This window comes from Leucoraja erinacea, chromosome 37 (assembly GCF_028641065.1).
Source record: "Leucoraja erinacea ecotype New England chromosome 37, Leri_hhj_1, whole genome shotgun sequence".
NCBI classification, from domain to species: Eukaryota; Metazoa; Chordata; class Chondrichthyes; order Rajiformes; family Rajidae; genus Leucoraja; species Leucoraja erinaceus.
In genome coordinates, this window is record NC_073413.1 from 2,672,480 (window position 1) to 2,689,335 (window position 16,856).

Genomic DNA, 16,856 nt, shown 5'->3' on the forward strand with positions numbered 1-16,856 from the left:
AGAGTCCAGATAACACAAACCAAGTCCATAAAACATTCGTGCAAATATTTTTATAGGGAGTGCCAGATGACAGTGGGATGTCATCTGAAGGCCGCTTGTGGAACTGTGGAAGCCTCCAGCTTACTGAAGAGGCTGCTAGCCATCTTTCTGACGGGGCTCCAACATCACATTCCTTTGAGCCTTGTGGTGGAACACCAACGCCCTGTGGTTTCCCAGCAGTTACACTCATGCCTCTGCCTCCTGGCCCTGTGCCAGCTCAGAGATCTCCATTCATTTCAATGGGGGAGAAAACAGCCTTGAGGGGTGGAGGTAAATTTCGGCAGATTTATATATTTTTTAATATAGAATTTTAAAGTCATTCATTGTTGACATAAATACAAAAAAAATGATTTAAATAGTCACAGGCACAGGCAATGTGGAAACAGGCCCTTCGGCCCAACGTGCCCATAATAATAATAATAATAAATTTTATATATGGGCGCTTTTCAAGAGTCTCAAGGACACCATACAAAAATTTAGCAAGTAGAGGAAAAACATGTAAGGGGAATTAAATAAATAGTAGAGACATGACTAGTACACAAATTAAAGACACAATTCAATTCAAAACACAATATGAGGCAATTCAAAGCCCCATACCGACCAACATGTCCCATCTACACTAGTCTCACCAGCCTGCACCTGGCCCATATCCATCTAAACCTGCCCTATCCATGTACCTGTCCAAATGTTTCTTAAACGCTGCGATAGCACCGGCCTCAACTACCTCCTCCGGCAGCCCGTACCAAACACCCATCGCCCATTGTGCAATTGTTTAAACTGGGAAAGAGAGAGAAGATTCTGGTTTGGAGGGGGGTGGCCATGGAGATGACCATGGAGGATAAGCTGTAAACCAGGTTAGCAGGCCAATGGGTGGGTGGTACCAGTTAGAGACAGAGTGTGTAGCCAAAAGAGCAAGAGATGCTGCACTTGTCGCTTTACCCCTCTCCCCTTGACTCCATTCAAGGACCCAAGCAGTCTTTCCAGGTGAGGCAGAGGTTCACCTGCACCTCCTCCAAACTCATCTATGGCATACGCTGCTCTAGGTGTCAGCTGAGCTACATCGGTGAGACCAAGCGTAGGCTTGGCGATCGCTTCGCCCACCACCTCCGCTCGGTTCGCAATAACCAACCTGATCTCCCGGTGGCTCAGCACATCAACTCCCCATTCCGAAGCCGACCTTGCTGTCCTGGGCCTCCTCCATGGCCAGAGTGAGCACCACCGTAAATTGGAGGGGCAGCACCTCATATTTCGCTTGGGCAGTTTGCAACCCAGCGGCATGAACATTGACTACTCTAATTTCGGGTAGTCCCTACTTTCTCCTCCCCTTCTCAGCTCTCCCTCAGCCCACTGGCTCCTCCTCTTCCTTTCTTTCTCCCGCCCCCCCTCCCACCCTCACATCAATCTGAAGAAGAGTTTCGACCCGAAACGTTGCCTTCGCTCCATAGATGCTGCCTCACTCGCTGAGTTTCTCCAGCATTTTTGTCTACCTCTGAAAGTTGTGAAATTTAGTTTCGAGATACAGCGCCGAAACAGGCCCCTTCGGCCCACCGGGTCCGCGCCGACCAGCCATCCCCGCACATTAACACTATCCTACACCCACAAGGGACAATGTTTCCATTTACCAAGCCGATGTACGTCTTTGGAGTGTGGGAGGAAACCGAAGATCTCAGAGAAAACCCATGCAGGTCACGGGGAGAAGGGACAGACTCTGTACAGGCAGCACCTGTAGTCAGGATCGAACCCAGGTCTCCGGCGCTGCATTCGTTGTAAGGCAGCAACTCTACCGCTGCGCCACCGTGCCACCGAAATGCAGAGCCTGAAGATGGGCCCTGCAGGTCAGGTTGGGCATGTTCTGCACTCCCAGAGGGGAAAAATGTGGAGGAAAAAAAACAAACTAAGCTACTACAACTGATGAACAACTGATGCAGACAGTGAAATTCAGTTGTGTGAGAAGGAACTGCAGATGCTGGTTTACACCGCAGATAGACACAAAATGCTGGAGTAACTCAGCGGGACAGGCAGCATCTCTGGAGAGAAGGAACGGGATGACTTCTTCAGACTAAAAGTCACGGGGAAGGGAAACGAGAGATATCGACGATGATGCAGACAAATGTAGAACAATGAATTAAAGATATGCAAAAAAGTAACAATGATAAAGGAAACAAGCCATTGTTTCTGGTCTGTGGAGGCACCTCGAACCAAAATTTCACCTATTCCTTTTCTCCAGAGATGCTGCTTGAAGCACTGAGTTACTCCAGCATTTTGTGTCTGTCTATCTACAGAGAAATTAAGTTATGTGAATCTGTGTCATTCAATATTGAGTCCAGAAGGCTGCAAGGTGCAATGATAAATGGTGCTGTTCCTCAAGCTTGCTCCGGGCCTTATTGAAACAATGCAATAGGCCACAGACTGGTGGATCGGAATGGGAGTGGGATGGAATATTAAAGTGACAAGCTTGGAGTTGCCACTGGGGCTCCGCAAGGAAAGTCATCCCATCTGTGTTTGGTTTCTCCATTGTGGAGGAGACTACATTGTCAACATGAACTCTATCTTCCCACAAATGCGGCCCCATCAGCTGATTAATTCCAGCATTTTCTGCTTTATTTTAGATTTTCCAGAATCTACAGTTGCAGTTCTTTGGGGATTTTCACATAACTTTCAGTGTTAACTGCTCTTTTAAGGTGTATTAATTTTTATTTATTTTTGTTTTCAATGTTTTAGACAATTTTTCCCAAATACCCCTCCAAATTTTATGTACCTCTATCAAAATTTCCCTCAGCCTCCTCTGATCCAAAAAAAACAAATGTAACCTCTGCAGTCTAAAATCGAATCTAGGGATGGTCTTGCTTGACACATTTGCTGGAATTTGTTGAAGAAGTAAATAGCAGGACAGACAAAGGAGAGCCAGTAGATGTTGTTTACTTAGATTTTCAGAAAGCCTTTGATAAGGTGCACACTGTGGATAGGGTGAACTGTTTTAAATATCTGGGAGTCCACATCTCTGAGGATATGACATGGGCATCACACGCCTCAGCACTCGTGAGTAAGGCAAGGCAGCGCCTTTACCACCTCAGGCAATTGAGGAAATTCAGAGTGTCTCCGAGGATCCTCCAGTGCTTCTACGAAGTGGCGGTGGAAAGCATCTTGTCCGGGAACATTACCATCTGGTTTGGGAATTGCTCTGCCCAGGACAAGAAGGCTCTGCAGAGAGTAGTGCGTTCGGCCGAACGCACTATGGGAACTTCACTCACCCCCTGCAGGAACTATACAACAGGAGGTGCAACTCCAGAGCAAATAAAATCATGGGAGACCCCTTCCACCCCTGCAACGGACTGTTCCAGCTGCTACGGTCAGGCAAACGCCTCCGTTGCCATGCGGTGAGAACGGAGAGGTTGAGAAGGAGATTCTTCCCAGAGGCAATTCGGACTGTATACGCCTATCTCACCAGGGACTAACTCTACTGAACGTTTTCCTTCCATTATTTGTTATGTTTCTCCATGTGGTTATGATTGTGTTTATAATTTGTTTGGTTGTTTTGTTGTTTGTCTATTGCACAAAAGTCCAGCGAGCATTGCCACTTTCATTTCACTGCACATCTCGTATGTGTATGTGACAAATAAACTTGACTTGACTTGAAAGAATACGTGTGGCTGCTAATTCCTGTCCAGCTGGGGCGTCATTTGCGTGTCACGGAGTTGGCACGCAAAGATTTGTGAGTCAAAATTCCTGGGAGCTGCGCACGACCGTTCGTCACTGCCCATGCACCACCCTCGCCATGTGCGCGTAACGTGACAAATAAATTATGACTTGCACTTGACTTGACAAGTGGGGCTGGTAATAGAAACTAGAAACATAGAAATTAGGGCAGGAGTAGGCCATTCGGCCACGGAGCCTGCACCGCAAAGATTTTCATGGCTCCCAATTCAACTGGGGCTCCCGCACGACCCTTCGTCCATACCCCCTGATGCCCTTACCACAAGGGCCATCTAACTCCCGTAAATATAGCCAATGAACTGGCCTCAACTACCCTCTGTGGCAAAGAGTTCCAGAGATTCACCACTCTCTGCGTCCTTAAGGAAGAGCCCACGGTATCAAAGGGCAGATGCTAGCATGGATAGCAGGTTGGCTGGATGGCAGAAGACAAAGAGTGGCAATAAAGGGGGCTTTTTCTGGTTGGCTGCCAGTGACTTGCGGAGTTCCGCAGGGCTCGGTGCTGGGGCCGCTACTCTTCAAGTTGTATGTTAATGATTTGGACGAGGGGATTGAAGGCTTTGTGGCCACGCTTGCGGATGATACTAAAATAGGTGGATGGGCAGGTAGTGTAGAGAAAGCAGGGACTCTGCAGAAGGACTTGGACAGTTTGGGAGAGTGGGCCGAGAAGTGGCAGATGGAATATAGTGCAGCAAAGTGTGGAGTCATGCATTTTGGTAGTGGGAATAAAGGCGCAGACTATTTTATAAATGGGGGGAAAATCCAGAAATCGGATGTGCAAAGGGACTTGGAAGTGCTGGTGCAGGATTTCCAAAAGGTTAATCTGCAAGTGGTAAATTTCAGGAACTCTCTGCCACAGAAGGTAGTTGAGGCCAGTTCATTGGCTATATTTAAGAGGTAGTTAGATGTGGCCCTTGTGGCTAAAGGGATCAGGGGGTATGGAGAGAAGGCAGGTACAGGATACTGAGTTGGATGATCAGCCATGATCATATTGAATGGCGGTGCAGGCTTGAAGGGCCGAATGGCCTACTCCTGCACCTATTTTCTATGTTTCTATATTCAAAATTGGTAGTAAAGAAATCAAACTCAATGCTAGCATTTATTTCAAGAGGGTTTGTATACAAACAGAGGGATGTAATGCTGAGGCTCCATAAGGAGCTGGTAAGGCAGCATTTGGAATATTTTGGGCAACATATCAGTGGGTATTTTTAAGGCAGAGATAGACAGATTCTTGATTAGTACAGATGATAGAGGTTATGGGGAGAAGTCAGGAAAATGGGGATAGGAGGGAGCGACAGATCAGCCATGATAGAATCGTGGAGTAGACTTGACGGGCTGAATGGCCTAATTCTACTCCTGTCACCCATGACCTTATAACCTGAAAAAGTCCCATCCCATGTCAAATGCTGGTGAATCTCTTCTGGACCCCCTCCTGTGCTCTTGCATCTTTGCGACAGCATGGTGTCTGCCCACTTGAGGTCCTGGGGCCAACGCTTTATCGGCAAGACCAAGTGCAGGCTCGCCAATCGTTTCGCTGAGCACCTCCACTCAGTCGGCTGAGGCCTACGCGATCTCCCGGTTGCAAAACACTCTGACTCCCCCTCCCATTCCCGTTAAAATTGAATCTGAATCTGAATCGGACTCCCCCTCTGTCCTGGGCCTCCTCCATTGTCAGAGTGAGGCCCAGCGCAAATTGGAGGAACAGCACCTCATATTTTGCTTGGGCTGCTTACACCCCAATGTTATGAATATTGATTTCTCTAACCAAATATTCCATTGTCTCTGTCCCCCCCCCCCACCCTAGTTCTCCGACTAATTTCACTGTCATTCTGATTAATTTTACTGATTGCATGCCTCCTTGTCACCTTCCCCTCTTCTTCTTCTTCTTGCATATGGCGTGCACAGCCTAAAGTTGTAGGACAACTTGTTCTATTTGATTGTGCACGCCAGGTTGATTGCATTCGTCGAAACAGGGAGGACCACGTGAAGGTTGCAATCTCCCACCCGTCACCTTCCCTTCAGCTAACAATGAACCATTCTACATTTCCTTAGCACTGTCTGCTTTGTTCTTTTGTCTTCACACCTTGCCCTTCCATACCTCTAGTCTGCCTCTCGCCTGACTCTCAGTCTGAAGAAGGGTCTTGACCCAAAATGTCACCCATTCCTGCTCCCCTGAGATGCTGCCTGTCCTGCTGAGCTACTTTGGCATTGTGTGTCTTTGTTTAGAAGTGCTTTGGGTGGTTGCACCACAGAGTGTGGTAGGTGAAGTACTCGGTGCCTGACATCTCTTTACAGTTCTGTTCAATCTTGCACTCTTCAGGGCAGTGAACAATGGCCTACTGGACACCTACCAGCTGAAGTCGCTGGATGGCTTGCTGGAGGGAGACCTGAGCCACATTGTCATCATCCGAGACAAAAAGGGAAAGTTGCACTTACGGCTGAAACATCACCTTAACAGGAGCAATGCCTCCCAAGACATGTCAATGACCATTCATGACCAGCGCCTCCTGTCTGAAGAAGGAGCGGATAACTTTGCGGTGCGTCTGCCTTACGACCGTGTCATCCGCTGCTTGGGGTGGACATTTGACTTTTCCATTTTCAGCAAGTAAGTGTGTGGTTGCAAAAAGCCTTTGACATCTTAAAGGGCCTGTCCCACTTTCCTGAGTTATTCACGCATTCTCCTGAGTTATTCAGGAATTCTCCCGAGTTTTCAAACTCGCAGAATGTTCGTTACGAGTCCTTAGGAGTCCGTGGATATATCGTAGCGGCTCGTTATGCCAGCCGTAGGTACTCGGGGCATCAGGTAAGTCGGGACGTTTTTTCCAGCCTGATGAAAAATGGCCACGGGTAAAAAAATAGCCCCGAGTACCTATGGCTGGCATAACGAGCCGCTACGATATATCCACGGACTCCTACTGCCTCCTACGGACTCGTTACGAACATTCTGCGAGTTTGAAAACTCGGGAGAATTCCTGAATAACTCGGGAAAGTGGGACAGGCCCTTAAGTCGTGCAGGTAGAAACTTCAGAAAATTTCCCTTCACCTTTACCTGTTATTTATGCAATCTGTTGGACACTACACTTTCCTACCTGTATATATCTCCAAGAGGAGTATCTCATCTTACCTAAAACAGACACAAAATGCTGGAGTAACTCAACAGAACAGGCAGCATCTCTGAAGAAATGGAATTGGTGACGTTTCGGGTCTTGACCATACTTCACTGATGCCCTGGACACACAAGGGATTTGCTTACGGGTGTATTAGGGAGGATATATCAGCATTGGAGGAAGCGCAGTTCTGATCTACTGAAAAGTATGTTCTGAGATTCTGAATTTAGACACTGAAGGGATGATTTGATTGAGGTTTTCAAGATTTTGATGGAACTGGGAAGTTGATATTTCTGTTGGTTGGACAGTCTCGAGGAAATAACCAAACATTGGACTAAGACCTTTTAGGCATGAAGCTATGAAACCGCGTAGATATTAGGAAGTAGCTTGGGACCAATTTACTTACGCAGGGGGGAATACTGTGCTACATCCGTATCCTGTATTGGCACAGACACAAAATAAAACAGCTTAAGAATCAGCAGTGAGTGTATCTAACAAGTCGGTTTATTGAAGGACTTCCGAGCGCGGAGTGCGTTCGTCCGTCCTGACGAGAGGGCCTGTACATCTGGCCTCCCGTAGCGGCGACTGCGGAGGTTTATGGCCCCGACCACGGGGGAAGACTGACTGTACTTTGTCCCTTCCACCACAGTGAAGAATGCTGTGGTGGATATTTGTGTCACATTTATATTGTGTATTGTGTGTTCTTTTTTGATTGTACCGCTGCTGGCAAATTCATTTCACTGCACTTATATGTGTATGTGATGAATAAATCTGATCGATTGATTGCATTGTCCAGACTCTTAATTGTTGAAGAGAAAATAAAAAGCATTCATTTCTTCAACTATGCTCTCCCCAACAGTGTTGCTATGCCTCAGAGAGGTCGAGGTCGCATGGATAAATACCCACTGGTCAAAGCCACTTACGAAGCAGTAAACCTTCCAGGGATGTTCATTATCGGGACAGCAAGTCATTCCGTGGATTACAGGAAGGCAGCCGGCGGCTTTATCCATGGATTTCGCTACACAGGTGAGTATCAGGGCCAGCTGCAGCATCTGAACTGAAATAATGTAGCAATTTTACAAAATTTTGAGATTTAAAAAATCAAGTCTGCAATTTATCCCATCAGATAAAGCATAAAACGAAGTTTAATTTGACACCTAATTCACTTTCATGTCTTCAGTATTAAAAAAGTTATGGCCATTTTCATACTGAAATTAGCATCTTGTTCCCTATTGCTTTTCCATTGACTTAACTCAAAAGCTGTGATCGAGGACAGTCAAAAGCCCATAACTTTCTTAAAAGTAAAGAGAACTGAATGAAATGTTCAGTTATTATAGATTGAAGCATTCTGAAACAAATATGAAACAATCTTAGGTACACAAAAAAGCTGGAGAAACTTAGCGGGTGCAGCAGCATCTATGGAGCGAAGGAAATAGGCAACGTTTCGGGACGAAATCCTGAAGGAAATAGGCAACGTTTCGGGCCGAAACCCGGAAGGGTTTCGGCCCGAAACGTTGCCTATTTCCTTCGCTGCATAGATGCTGCTGCACCCGCTGAGTTTCTCCAGCTTTTTTGTGTACCTTTGATTTTCCAGCATCTGCAGTTCCTTCTTAAACAACATGAAACAATCTTACTTGGATGACGTGAAATTAAAGCATATAAGCAAGTTTATATGAAAAATAACCCTTACCGACCGTTTTGTTTTCTCCGAGTTACCTAATTTGTTAGCTTTTGGTAATTAAAAAAAAAAGAATATGTCAGCGATTTATGCGCTGGGGGCAATCTAGACTCTAAACAAAATCTAAGGTTCATTTCTTAATTCCTTCTCTCCAGAAAAGTTAAATGAATCCCCTACTTGCTCCAAGTCAGCTACTTTTGAATTGTCGTGTCATCTCGTGCACTGGATACAAGGAATCTGCTCTGGCCCTGAGATTTTTCACATTAGTTGGAGGGTTTCCTCTTGAACAGAACTGAACTTGGGTGTGCACTCTGCTGCTGCGTATCAATGTTGCCTTCTGGCCCTGTCCCACGGTGCGAGTTCATTCCAAGAGCTCTCCCGAGTTTGCCCTGATTCGAACTCGGAGATTTACGGTAATGGCCGCTCGACGGTACTCGGGGCTCTCGTGTTGAAAAATCTTCACGAGTCTTCCCGAGCTCACCTGCCGTTAGCGAGTCTTCCCGAGCACCTGCCGTTTGCGTAATGAACCGCTAAGAGACGTCCCCGAACTCCGACGTACCCGCTATGTTCATTCTCCGTGCTTACCACGAGTTTGATTTTTTTTAAACTCGGGAGAGCTCTTGGAATGAACTTGTACCGTGGGACAGGGCCATTATATTGTGTCATTTCTTGCAGTTATTGCAGCACATGTTGCTTCAGAAACCGTCCTGTTTATCTTGGTCGAGAATCAGATAAAACCGATGGTGTTGGAATGCTGTCTGGGCCCGCCTGTTATCTTGCATATTTAGTATACTTCTCCCTCTGAAGCTCTGCGACTTTTGTCCCAGCTTGCATCACGGTTTTGTTCGCTCAGCACTCTGTGTTGCCAACCTACTGTTTGATTTTAAATGATTTACCTCATCTGTCTTAACTCTGGGTAGAGAGATAATCTAATATTAAGTAAGCGAGGCAGAAAAATGGCTCGTGACAATCAAATGGGTTACTGGACCGAGACCAACTAAAAGGCCGAACGTACTTTATCTTCTCCACTAATAGCTTTTAGACATCTTGGCCCAGGGTCTGATGTTGCATCACTGGTTCAGCAAAGAACCTCTAACAAAGGCCACTCCACTGCTCAGCCAAGGCAAGGTCTTGGCCTGAATTATATATTAAAGTTAATAAAGTTAGAATCAAGCGGATAAACTCACAGAGAGTTGTGAGTCAGAGGGCGGTGGAGGCCAGTTCTCTGGATACTTTCAAGAGAGAGCTAGATAGAGCTCTTAAAGATAGCGGAGTCAGGGGATATGGGGAGGAGGCAGGAACAGGGTACTGATTGGGGATGATCAGCCATGATCACATTGAATTCTGTGGAATTCCCTGCCACAGAAGGTAGTTGAGGCCAGTTCATTTGGCTATATTTAAGAGGGAGTTAGATGTGGCCCTTGTGGCTAAAGGGATCAGGGGGTATGGAGAGAAGGCAGGTACAGGATACTGAGTTGGATGATCATGATCATATTGAATAGCGCTGCAGGCTCGAAGGGCCAAATGGCCTACTGCTGCACCTATTTTCTATGTTTCTATGAATGGCGGTGCTGGCTCGAAGGGCCGAATGGCCTACTCCTGCACCTATTGTCTGCCCCGACATATATCTTCTTTGACTTTTAGTTGTGCAGCAGCAGACTTGAGTGCTGAGAACCAGATTTCCCTAAGGTCGTTCGATTTATGCTTGGGCGATCAAGCAAATCGTTTTTAGGTTCAGAAGACCATAAAGTAATTTGGTGCTAGTTTTCTTCCCAGAACAATGGAAAGGGGAGGGGGGAGGGGGAGGAGAGAAATGCTATGGGTGACTAGTAAAGCAATTAGTAACTTCTCTATATTTCTGCTTTAGCTGGGCCACATGACCTGCAGTGCAGTTCCTGGTTCTTCGATCAGAGCAAGCACCTTGGGACAAAAACGTGTGAAAGTCAGGCAGCGGCTGCACGCTTTTATCAGATTCTCTGGTATATGCAGTGAGATCTGTGACGTTAATCGAATGGGTACCCTCACCATTATCTAAATGGTGGCCGATTGGGAAAGGGGGAGATGCAGCGAGACCTGGGTGTCATGGTACACCAGTCATTGAAGGTAGGCATGCAGGTGCAGCAGGCAGTAAAGAAAGCGAATGGTATGTTAGCTTTCATTGCAAAAGGATTTGAGTATAGGAGCAGGGAGGTTCTACTGCAGCTGTACAGGGTCTTGGTGAGACCACACCTGGAGTATTGCGTACAGTTTTGGTCTCCAAATCTGAGGAAGGACATTATTGCCATAGAGGCAGTGCAGAGACGGTTCACCAGACTGATTCCTGGGATGTCAGGACTGTCTTATGAAGAAAGACTGGATAGACTTGGTTTATACTCTCTAGAATTTAGAAGATTGAGAGGGGATCTTATAGAAACTTACAAAATTCTTAAGGGGTTGGACAGGCTAGATGCAGGAAGATTGTTCCCGATGTTAGGGAAGTCCAGGACAAGGGGTCACAGCTTAAGGATAAGGGGGAAATCCTTTAAAACCGAGATGAGAAGAACTTTTTTCACACAGAGAGTGGTGAATCTCTGGAACTCTCTGCCACAGAGGGTAGTTGAGGCCAGTTCATTGGCTATATTTAAGAGGGAGTTAGATGTGGCCCTTGTGGCTAAGGGGATCAGGGGGTATGGAGAGAAGGCAGGTACGGGATACTGAGTTGGATGATCAGCCATGATCATATTGAATGGCGGTGCAGGCTCGAAGGGCTGAATGGCCTACTCCTGCACCTAATTTCTATGTTTCTATGTTTCTACCAAGGAAGTCACAGGTGTTCAGTTCAGTTGTGTTTAGTTTATTGTCACGTGTACCGAGGTACAGTGAAAAGCTTTTTTTGTTGCGTGCTATCCAGCCAGCAAAAAGATTCAACATGATTACAGTCAAGCCGTCCACTGTTTACAGATACAGGATGAAGGGAATGATGTTTACTGCAAGATAAAATCAAGCAAAGTCTGATTAAAGATAGTCTGAGGGCCTCCTATGAGGTACATGGTAGGCCCAAACTGATCTCTAGTTGATGATAGGATGGTTCAGTTAACTGAGAACAGCTCCTAAACACTTACAAAATAATGTTAAACCCCCCAATCACTGTCGTAGACGTGATGTTTGATTGCCTTTAGACTTTCGATGTACAGCACTAAATCCGTATCGACCAGCGATCACCCTGCACACACTAGAACCATTTTTGCAACTTACTGAAGCCAATTAACCTACAAACTGTACGTCTTTGGAGTGTGGGAGGAAACCAGAGCTCCCAAGGAGAAAACCCACATGGTCATAGGCTTGTATTCACTGGCGTTTAGAAGGATGAGGGGGATATCTTATAGAAACATATAAAATTATAAAAGGACTGGACAAGCTAGATGCAGGAAAAATGTTCCCAATGTGGGGCGAGTCCAGAACCAGGGGCCACAGTCTTAGAATAAAGGGGAGGCCATTTAAGACTGAGGTGAGAAAAAACTTTTTCACCCAGAGAGTTGTGAATTTATGGAATTCCCTGCCACAGAGGGCACAGTGGAGGCCAAGTCACTGGATGGATTTAAGAGAGAGTTAGATAGAGCTCTAGGGGCTAGTGGAGTCAAGGGATATGGGGAGAAGGCAGGCACGGGTTATTGATTGGGGACGATCAGCCATGATCACAATGAATGGTGGTGCTGGCTCGAAGGGCCGAATGGCCTCCTCCTGCACCTATTTTCTATGTTTCTATGAACGTACAAGCTCCACACAGGCAGCGCCCATTGTCAGGATCGAACCCGGGTGTCTGGCCCTGTAAAGCAGCAACTCTGCCGTTGCGCCACCGTGCCATGTTGGTTACGGAACCCTTGTGAGACCCCGTGTTTGTGGTTGCTTCCACCAGCCCGTGCAGTTCACCGTCTGCTGGAGCATCGCCACCATGGTGTCCACTGGCCGGCAACTGCCCTGCCCGTCTCCCAGCTCACCAACGTGATCACCAAGCGCATCAACGAGGCCTCCGGCATTTATCAGATGTTCAGCGTCCTTGCGGACGTGGTGTTGCTGCAGAAGTGAGTACCCCTCACTTTACTCTCTCCGATCAGAAGGGTGTATTATTAATTAATATACAGCGGAATGTTTCCCCATTGTTGAGTAAGACCTCGTGCCTCTTTAGTTTGAATTCCTTCACCTCATGTGGCCATGTTTATGATATGGTATAATAGTGTTTGTTTGGTACAGTTCAATCTAACCCCAAAAATCAATGTTCTACATATTTGCGACAACATGTTTCTGATTAAATAGTTGGGACGGAAGCCCGACTCCAGCAATGGCCAACTCCGCAGGGCAACTGCTCTTTACAAAAAAACATTGTTTTTGTCTAAGGAGGAACTGCAGATGCTGGTTTAAACCGAAGACAGACACAAAAAGCCGGAGCAACAGCGGGCCAGGCAGCATCTCTGGAGAGAAGGAATGGGTGACGTTTCGGGTCGAGACCCTTCTTCAGACTGATCTCCACAGATGCTGCCGGACCCGCTGACTTACTCCAGCATTTTGAGTCCATCTCCTCTTTTATATGTTGCTTTGCTTTCATTTCCAATGTATGTGTCAAGATCCAGAGGTATCCTATAAATGGAGTCGTTTCCTATCAGTGCTGCATTATTGTCTGTGCATGGTTAGCTTAAAATTATTCTCTCTGTGGGTTGTTAACTGGTTAATAATGAGTAACTCAAGCTGGAGGAGAGCCCAGTGTCTATTGCTGAAGTTTGAATCTCTCGAACCTTGAGTCGGGCCCAGTTCTCTTATCCTGGACAGCCCCCGTGGATCTCCCTGGTCTGGTCCTACCTGGTCTGAAGAGCCTTCACTCTGTCCTCAGCAGACACCTCCGTCTGCAGAGGTCAGTGTCTACCTGAGTGAGTCTGACAGAAGATAGACACAAAATGCTGGAGTAACTCAGCGGGACAGGCAGCTTCATTGAACAGAAGGAATGGGTGGCGTTTCGGGTCGAGACAGAACAGAAGCATGCTTAGGCGCTAAAGGGCCTGTCCCATTTGGCCGTCATTTGCGCGTAAATTACGCTACATCATTTACGCGTCACGAGGCCCGACGCTGGAGTAACTCAGTGGCTCAGGCAGCATCTCTGGAGAACAAGTGAAATTTTCTTCTGAAGAAGTGTCCCGACCTGAAACATCACTTATCCATGTTCTCCAGAGATGCTGCCTGACTCGCTGAGTTACTCCAGCACTTTGTCATTTTAAGGTGAAGGTTAATTGGGTTAAAGAATAACCATTAAATCTCCGTGCCTGTCAGCTTATCATGAAGCTTAATGAAGGGCAATTACAGAGAAGCTGCAGTTATTTTCCCTCTGACCTAATGTCCTCGTTGTTTCATGAGTATACAGTATGATGTATGAAAATATGTATGAACTCAGGCAATGTATAAGCCTTTCACCTATGTGAGAGGGGACTCCACCTTGTTCTTGCAAAGTGTCTGTACATAGGAATTGGGGTGTAACTAGTGTAGTTTCCCCCTCCCTAGTCCACATTACTGAAGACAGGCCAGGTCAGTCTGATTGTATAGGAAGGAACTGCTGAAGCTGGTTTATCCCAAAGATATAGGCTCTCCGGTATATTGTGTCTCTCTGCCAGTCTAGATTGTTCTAGCTGCGATTGGCCTTCCCGGCACTGTTTGTGAAATAAGAGCCAATAAGCTTCCAGTGAAGGTGGTGGAGGCAGGTTCGTTTTTATCATTTAAAAATAAATTGGATAGTTATATGGATGGGAAGGGAATGGAGGGTTATGGTCTGAGCGCAGGTATATGGGACTAGGGGAGATTAGTGTTCGGCATGGACTAGAAGGGTCGAGATGGCCTGTTTCCGTGCTGTAATTGTTATATGGTTATAGTTCATCAGTCTATGAAAGTAAGCATGTACGTACAGCAGGCAGTAAAGAAAGCGAATGGCATGTTGGCCTTTGTAACAAGAAGAGTCGAGTATAGGAGCAATGAGGTCTTTCTGCAGTTGTACAGGGCCCTAGTGAGACCACACCTGGAGTATTGTGTGCAGTTTTGATCCCCTAATTTGAGGAAGTGCATTCTTGCTATTGAGGGAGTGCAGCGTAGGTTTACAAGGTTGATTCCCGGGATGGCGGGACTGTCACATGCTGAGAGAATGGAGCGGCTGGGCTTGTACACTCTGGAATTTAGAAGGATGAGAGGGAATCTTATTGAAACATATAACATTATAAAGGGTTTGGACACACTAGAGGCCGGAAACATGTTCCCGATGTGGGGGGAGTCCAGAACCAGGGGCCACAGTTTAAGAATAAGGGGAAAGCCATTTAGAACAGAGACGAGGAAACACTTTTTCACACAGATAGTTGTGAGTCTGTGGAATTCTCTGCCTCAGAGGGCGGTGGAGGCCGGTTCTCTGGATACTTTCAAGAGAGAGCTAGATGGGGTTCTTAAAGATAGTGGAGTCAGGGGAGAAGGGGAGAAGGCAGGAACGGGTACTGATTGGGGATGCTCACATTGAATGGCGTTGCTGGCTCGAAGGGCTGAATGGCCTACTCTTGCACCTATTGTGTATTGTCTATGCCTGTCCTGCTGAGTTACTCCAGCATTTTGTGAATAAAACACTGATGACGGGCCTGAGTGGCTCAGAGTTTGCTGGGGCTATTATTGTGAGACTATAGTAATTACAGCTATAACTATAGCTGTTACTATGAGACTAATGATACTACTATTACTAATGAAGGAACCATTGCCTATTGCTTAAATGAAAAGTTAGCTGGATTAATACCCCACAAATCTAATCTAGGTTATTCTGCTCAGCAGAGTCCCTACAGAAAAGGGTGAAGTCTTACGGAAATGTGTTGCCAATATGGCCTCCACTTGCAACCTCTCAAACACAGCCAATGAATCACATTTGTAGACGATGCCTGCTTGTTCCTCATTACCACATGTGCTCACGATGGGACTGAACTGGTTATCTTCAGATCCATTCCAGGAATTGCTATCTTATCTCATAATAACATGACACAGGCCTTTATGTATCTGTAGTCCACAACCACAGCCCTCTCTTGAGGGTACCACATGTTTAGTTTAGTTTAGTCTGTGGAGCAGAACAGCAGACAGCCAACCATGTCATCTCTGGGTGCCCGCTCTATCACCCATCCCAAATGGAGCTCAGTCAGGGCCTGGCAGACATTGACGCCAACAGAGACATAAATAAACCAAATGAATAGTTGGATCTCAACGCCCGGCTTGAGATCCATCTATTCCTTTGGCTTATTTATGTTTCATTCGCAAGAAGAAGAAGTTTAGTTTAGAGATACAGCGCGGAAACAGGCCCTTCAGCCCACCGAGTGCGTACTACCCTACACACACTAGGGACAATTTACACATACACCAGGCCAATTAACCTACACACCTGTACGTCTTTGCGAGTGTGGGAGGAGAACGAAGATCTCGGAGGAAACCCATGCTGTCACGGGGAGAACATATAAACTCCGTACAGACAGCACCCATAGTCGGGATCGAACCCGGGTCCCTGGCGCTGCAGGTGCTGTAAGGCAGCAACTCTACCGCTGCGCCAGTCTTCAAGAAAGCAACAGGGACCAAGACACCAGGTTTCTGGCCACTCATTGTGTTTAGCCTATTGACTCAGACTGGTGTTTAACACTGAGTGGGCTCAAGAGTTAGTGAGCAGGAGAAACCACTCGTGTAGGAAGGAACTGCAGATGCTGGTTTACACTGTAGATAGATAAAATGCTGGAGTAACTCAGCCGGACAGACAACATCTCTGGAGAGAAGGAATGGGTGACGTTTCGGGTCGAGACTCTTCTTCAGAAGGGTCTCGGCCCGAAACATCACCCATTCCTTCTCTCCAGAGATGCTGCCTGTCCCGCTGAGTTACTCCGGCATTTTGTGTCTATCTTAGGAGAACCTACTTGTAAGGAGAAAGTAGGTTTGATTACTATGTTCAATCAAGATCCCATGAGTTGTTTTAGTTTACTTTAGAGATACAGTGCGGAAACAGGATAATCTGCAGACTGAGACCGCACTGACCAGCGATCCCCGCACATTAACACTACCCTACACACTGTAGGGACAATTTTACATTTATACATTTATACCAAGCCAATTAACCTACAAACCTGTACGTCTTTGGAGTGTGGGAGAAACCCGAGGATCTCTGAGAAAACCCACGCAGGTCACAGGGAGGTCTCGGTGGGCAGATAGACCTGTTTCCGCCCTGTATCTCTAAAGTAAACTAAAACAACTCATGAGATCTTGATTGAACATAGCAATAGTTTTCACACAGAGAGTGGTGA

At 46.5% G+C, this 16,856-nt stretch overlaps 1 protein-coding gene across 2 annotated transcripts in view; it reads left to right on the plus strand.

Annotated features, from left to right (window-relative positions):
- The window catches only part of foxred2 (FAD-dependent oxidoreductase domain containing 2), a 44,298-nt gene that overhangs the window by 20,190 nt on the left and 7,252 nt on the right, over positions 1–16,856 (plus strand). For both annotated transcript variants that reach the window (XM_055663062.1, XM_055663061.1), the window contains exons 5-7: positions 6,071–6,355; positions 7,717–7,883; positions 12,431–12,596. In XM_055663062.1, the coding sequence (XP_055519037.1) occupies positions 6,071–6,355; positions 7,717–7,883; positions 12,431–12,596 (618 nt within the window). The remainder of the gene's footprint in view (positions 1–6,070; positions 6,356–7,716; positions 7,884–12,430; positions 12,597–16,856) is intronic.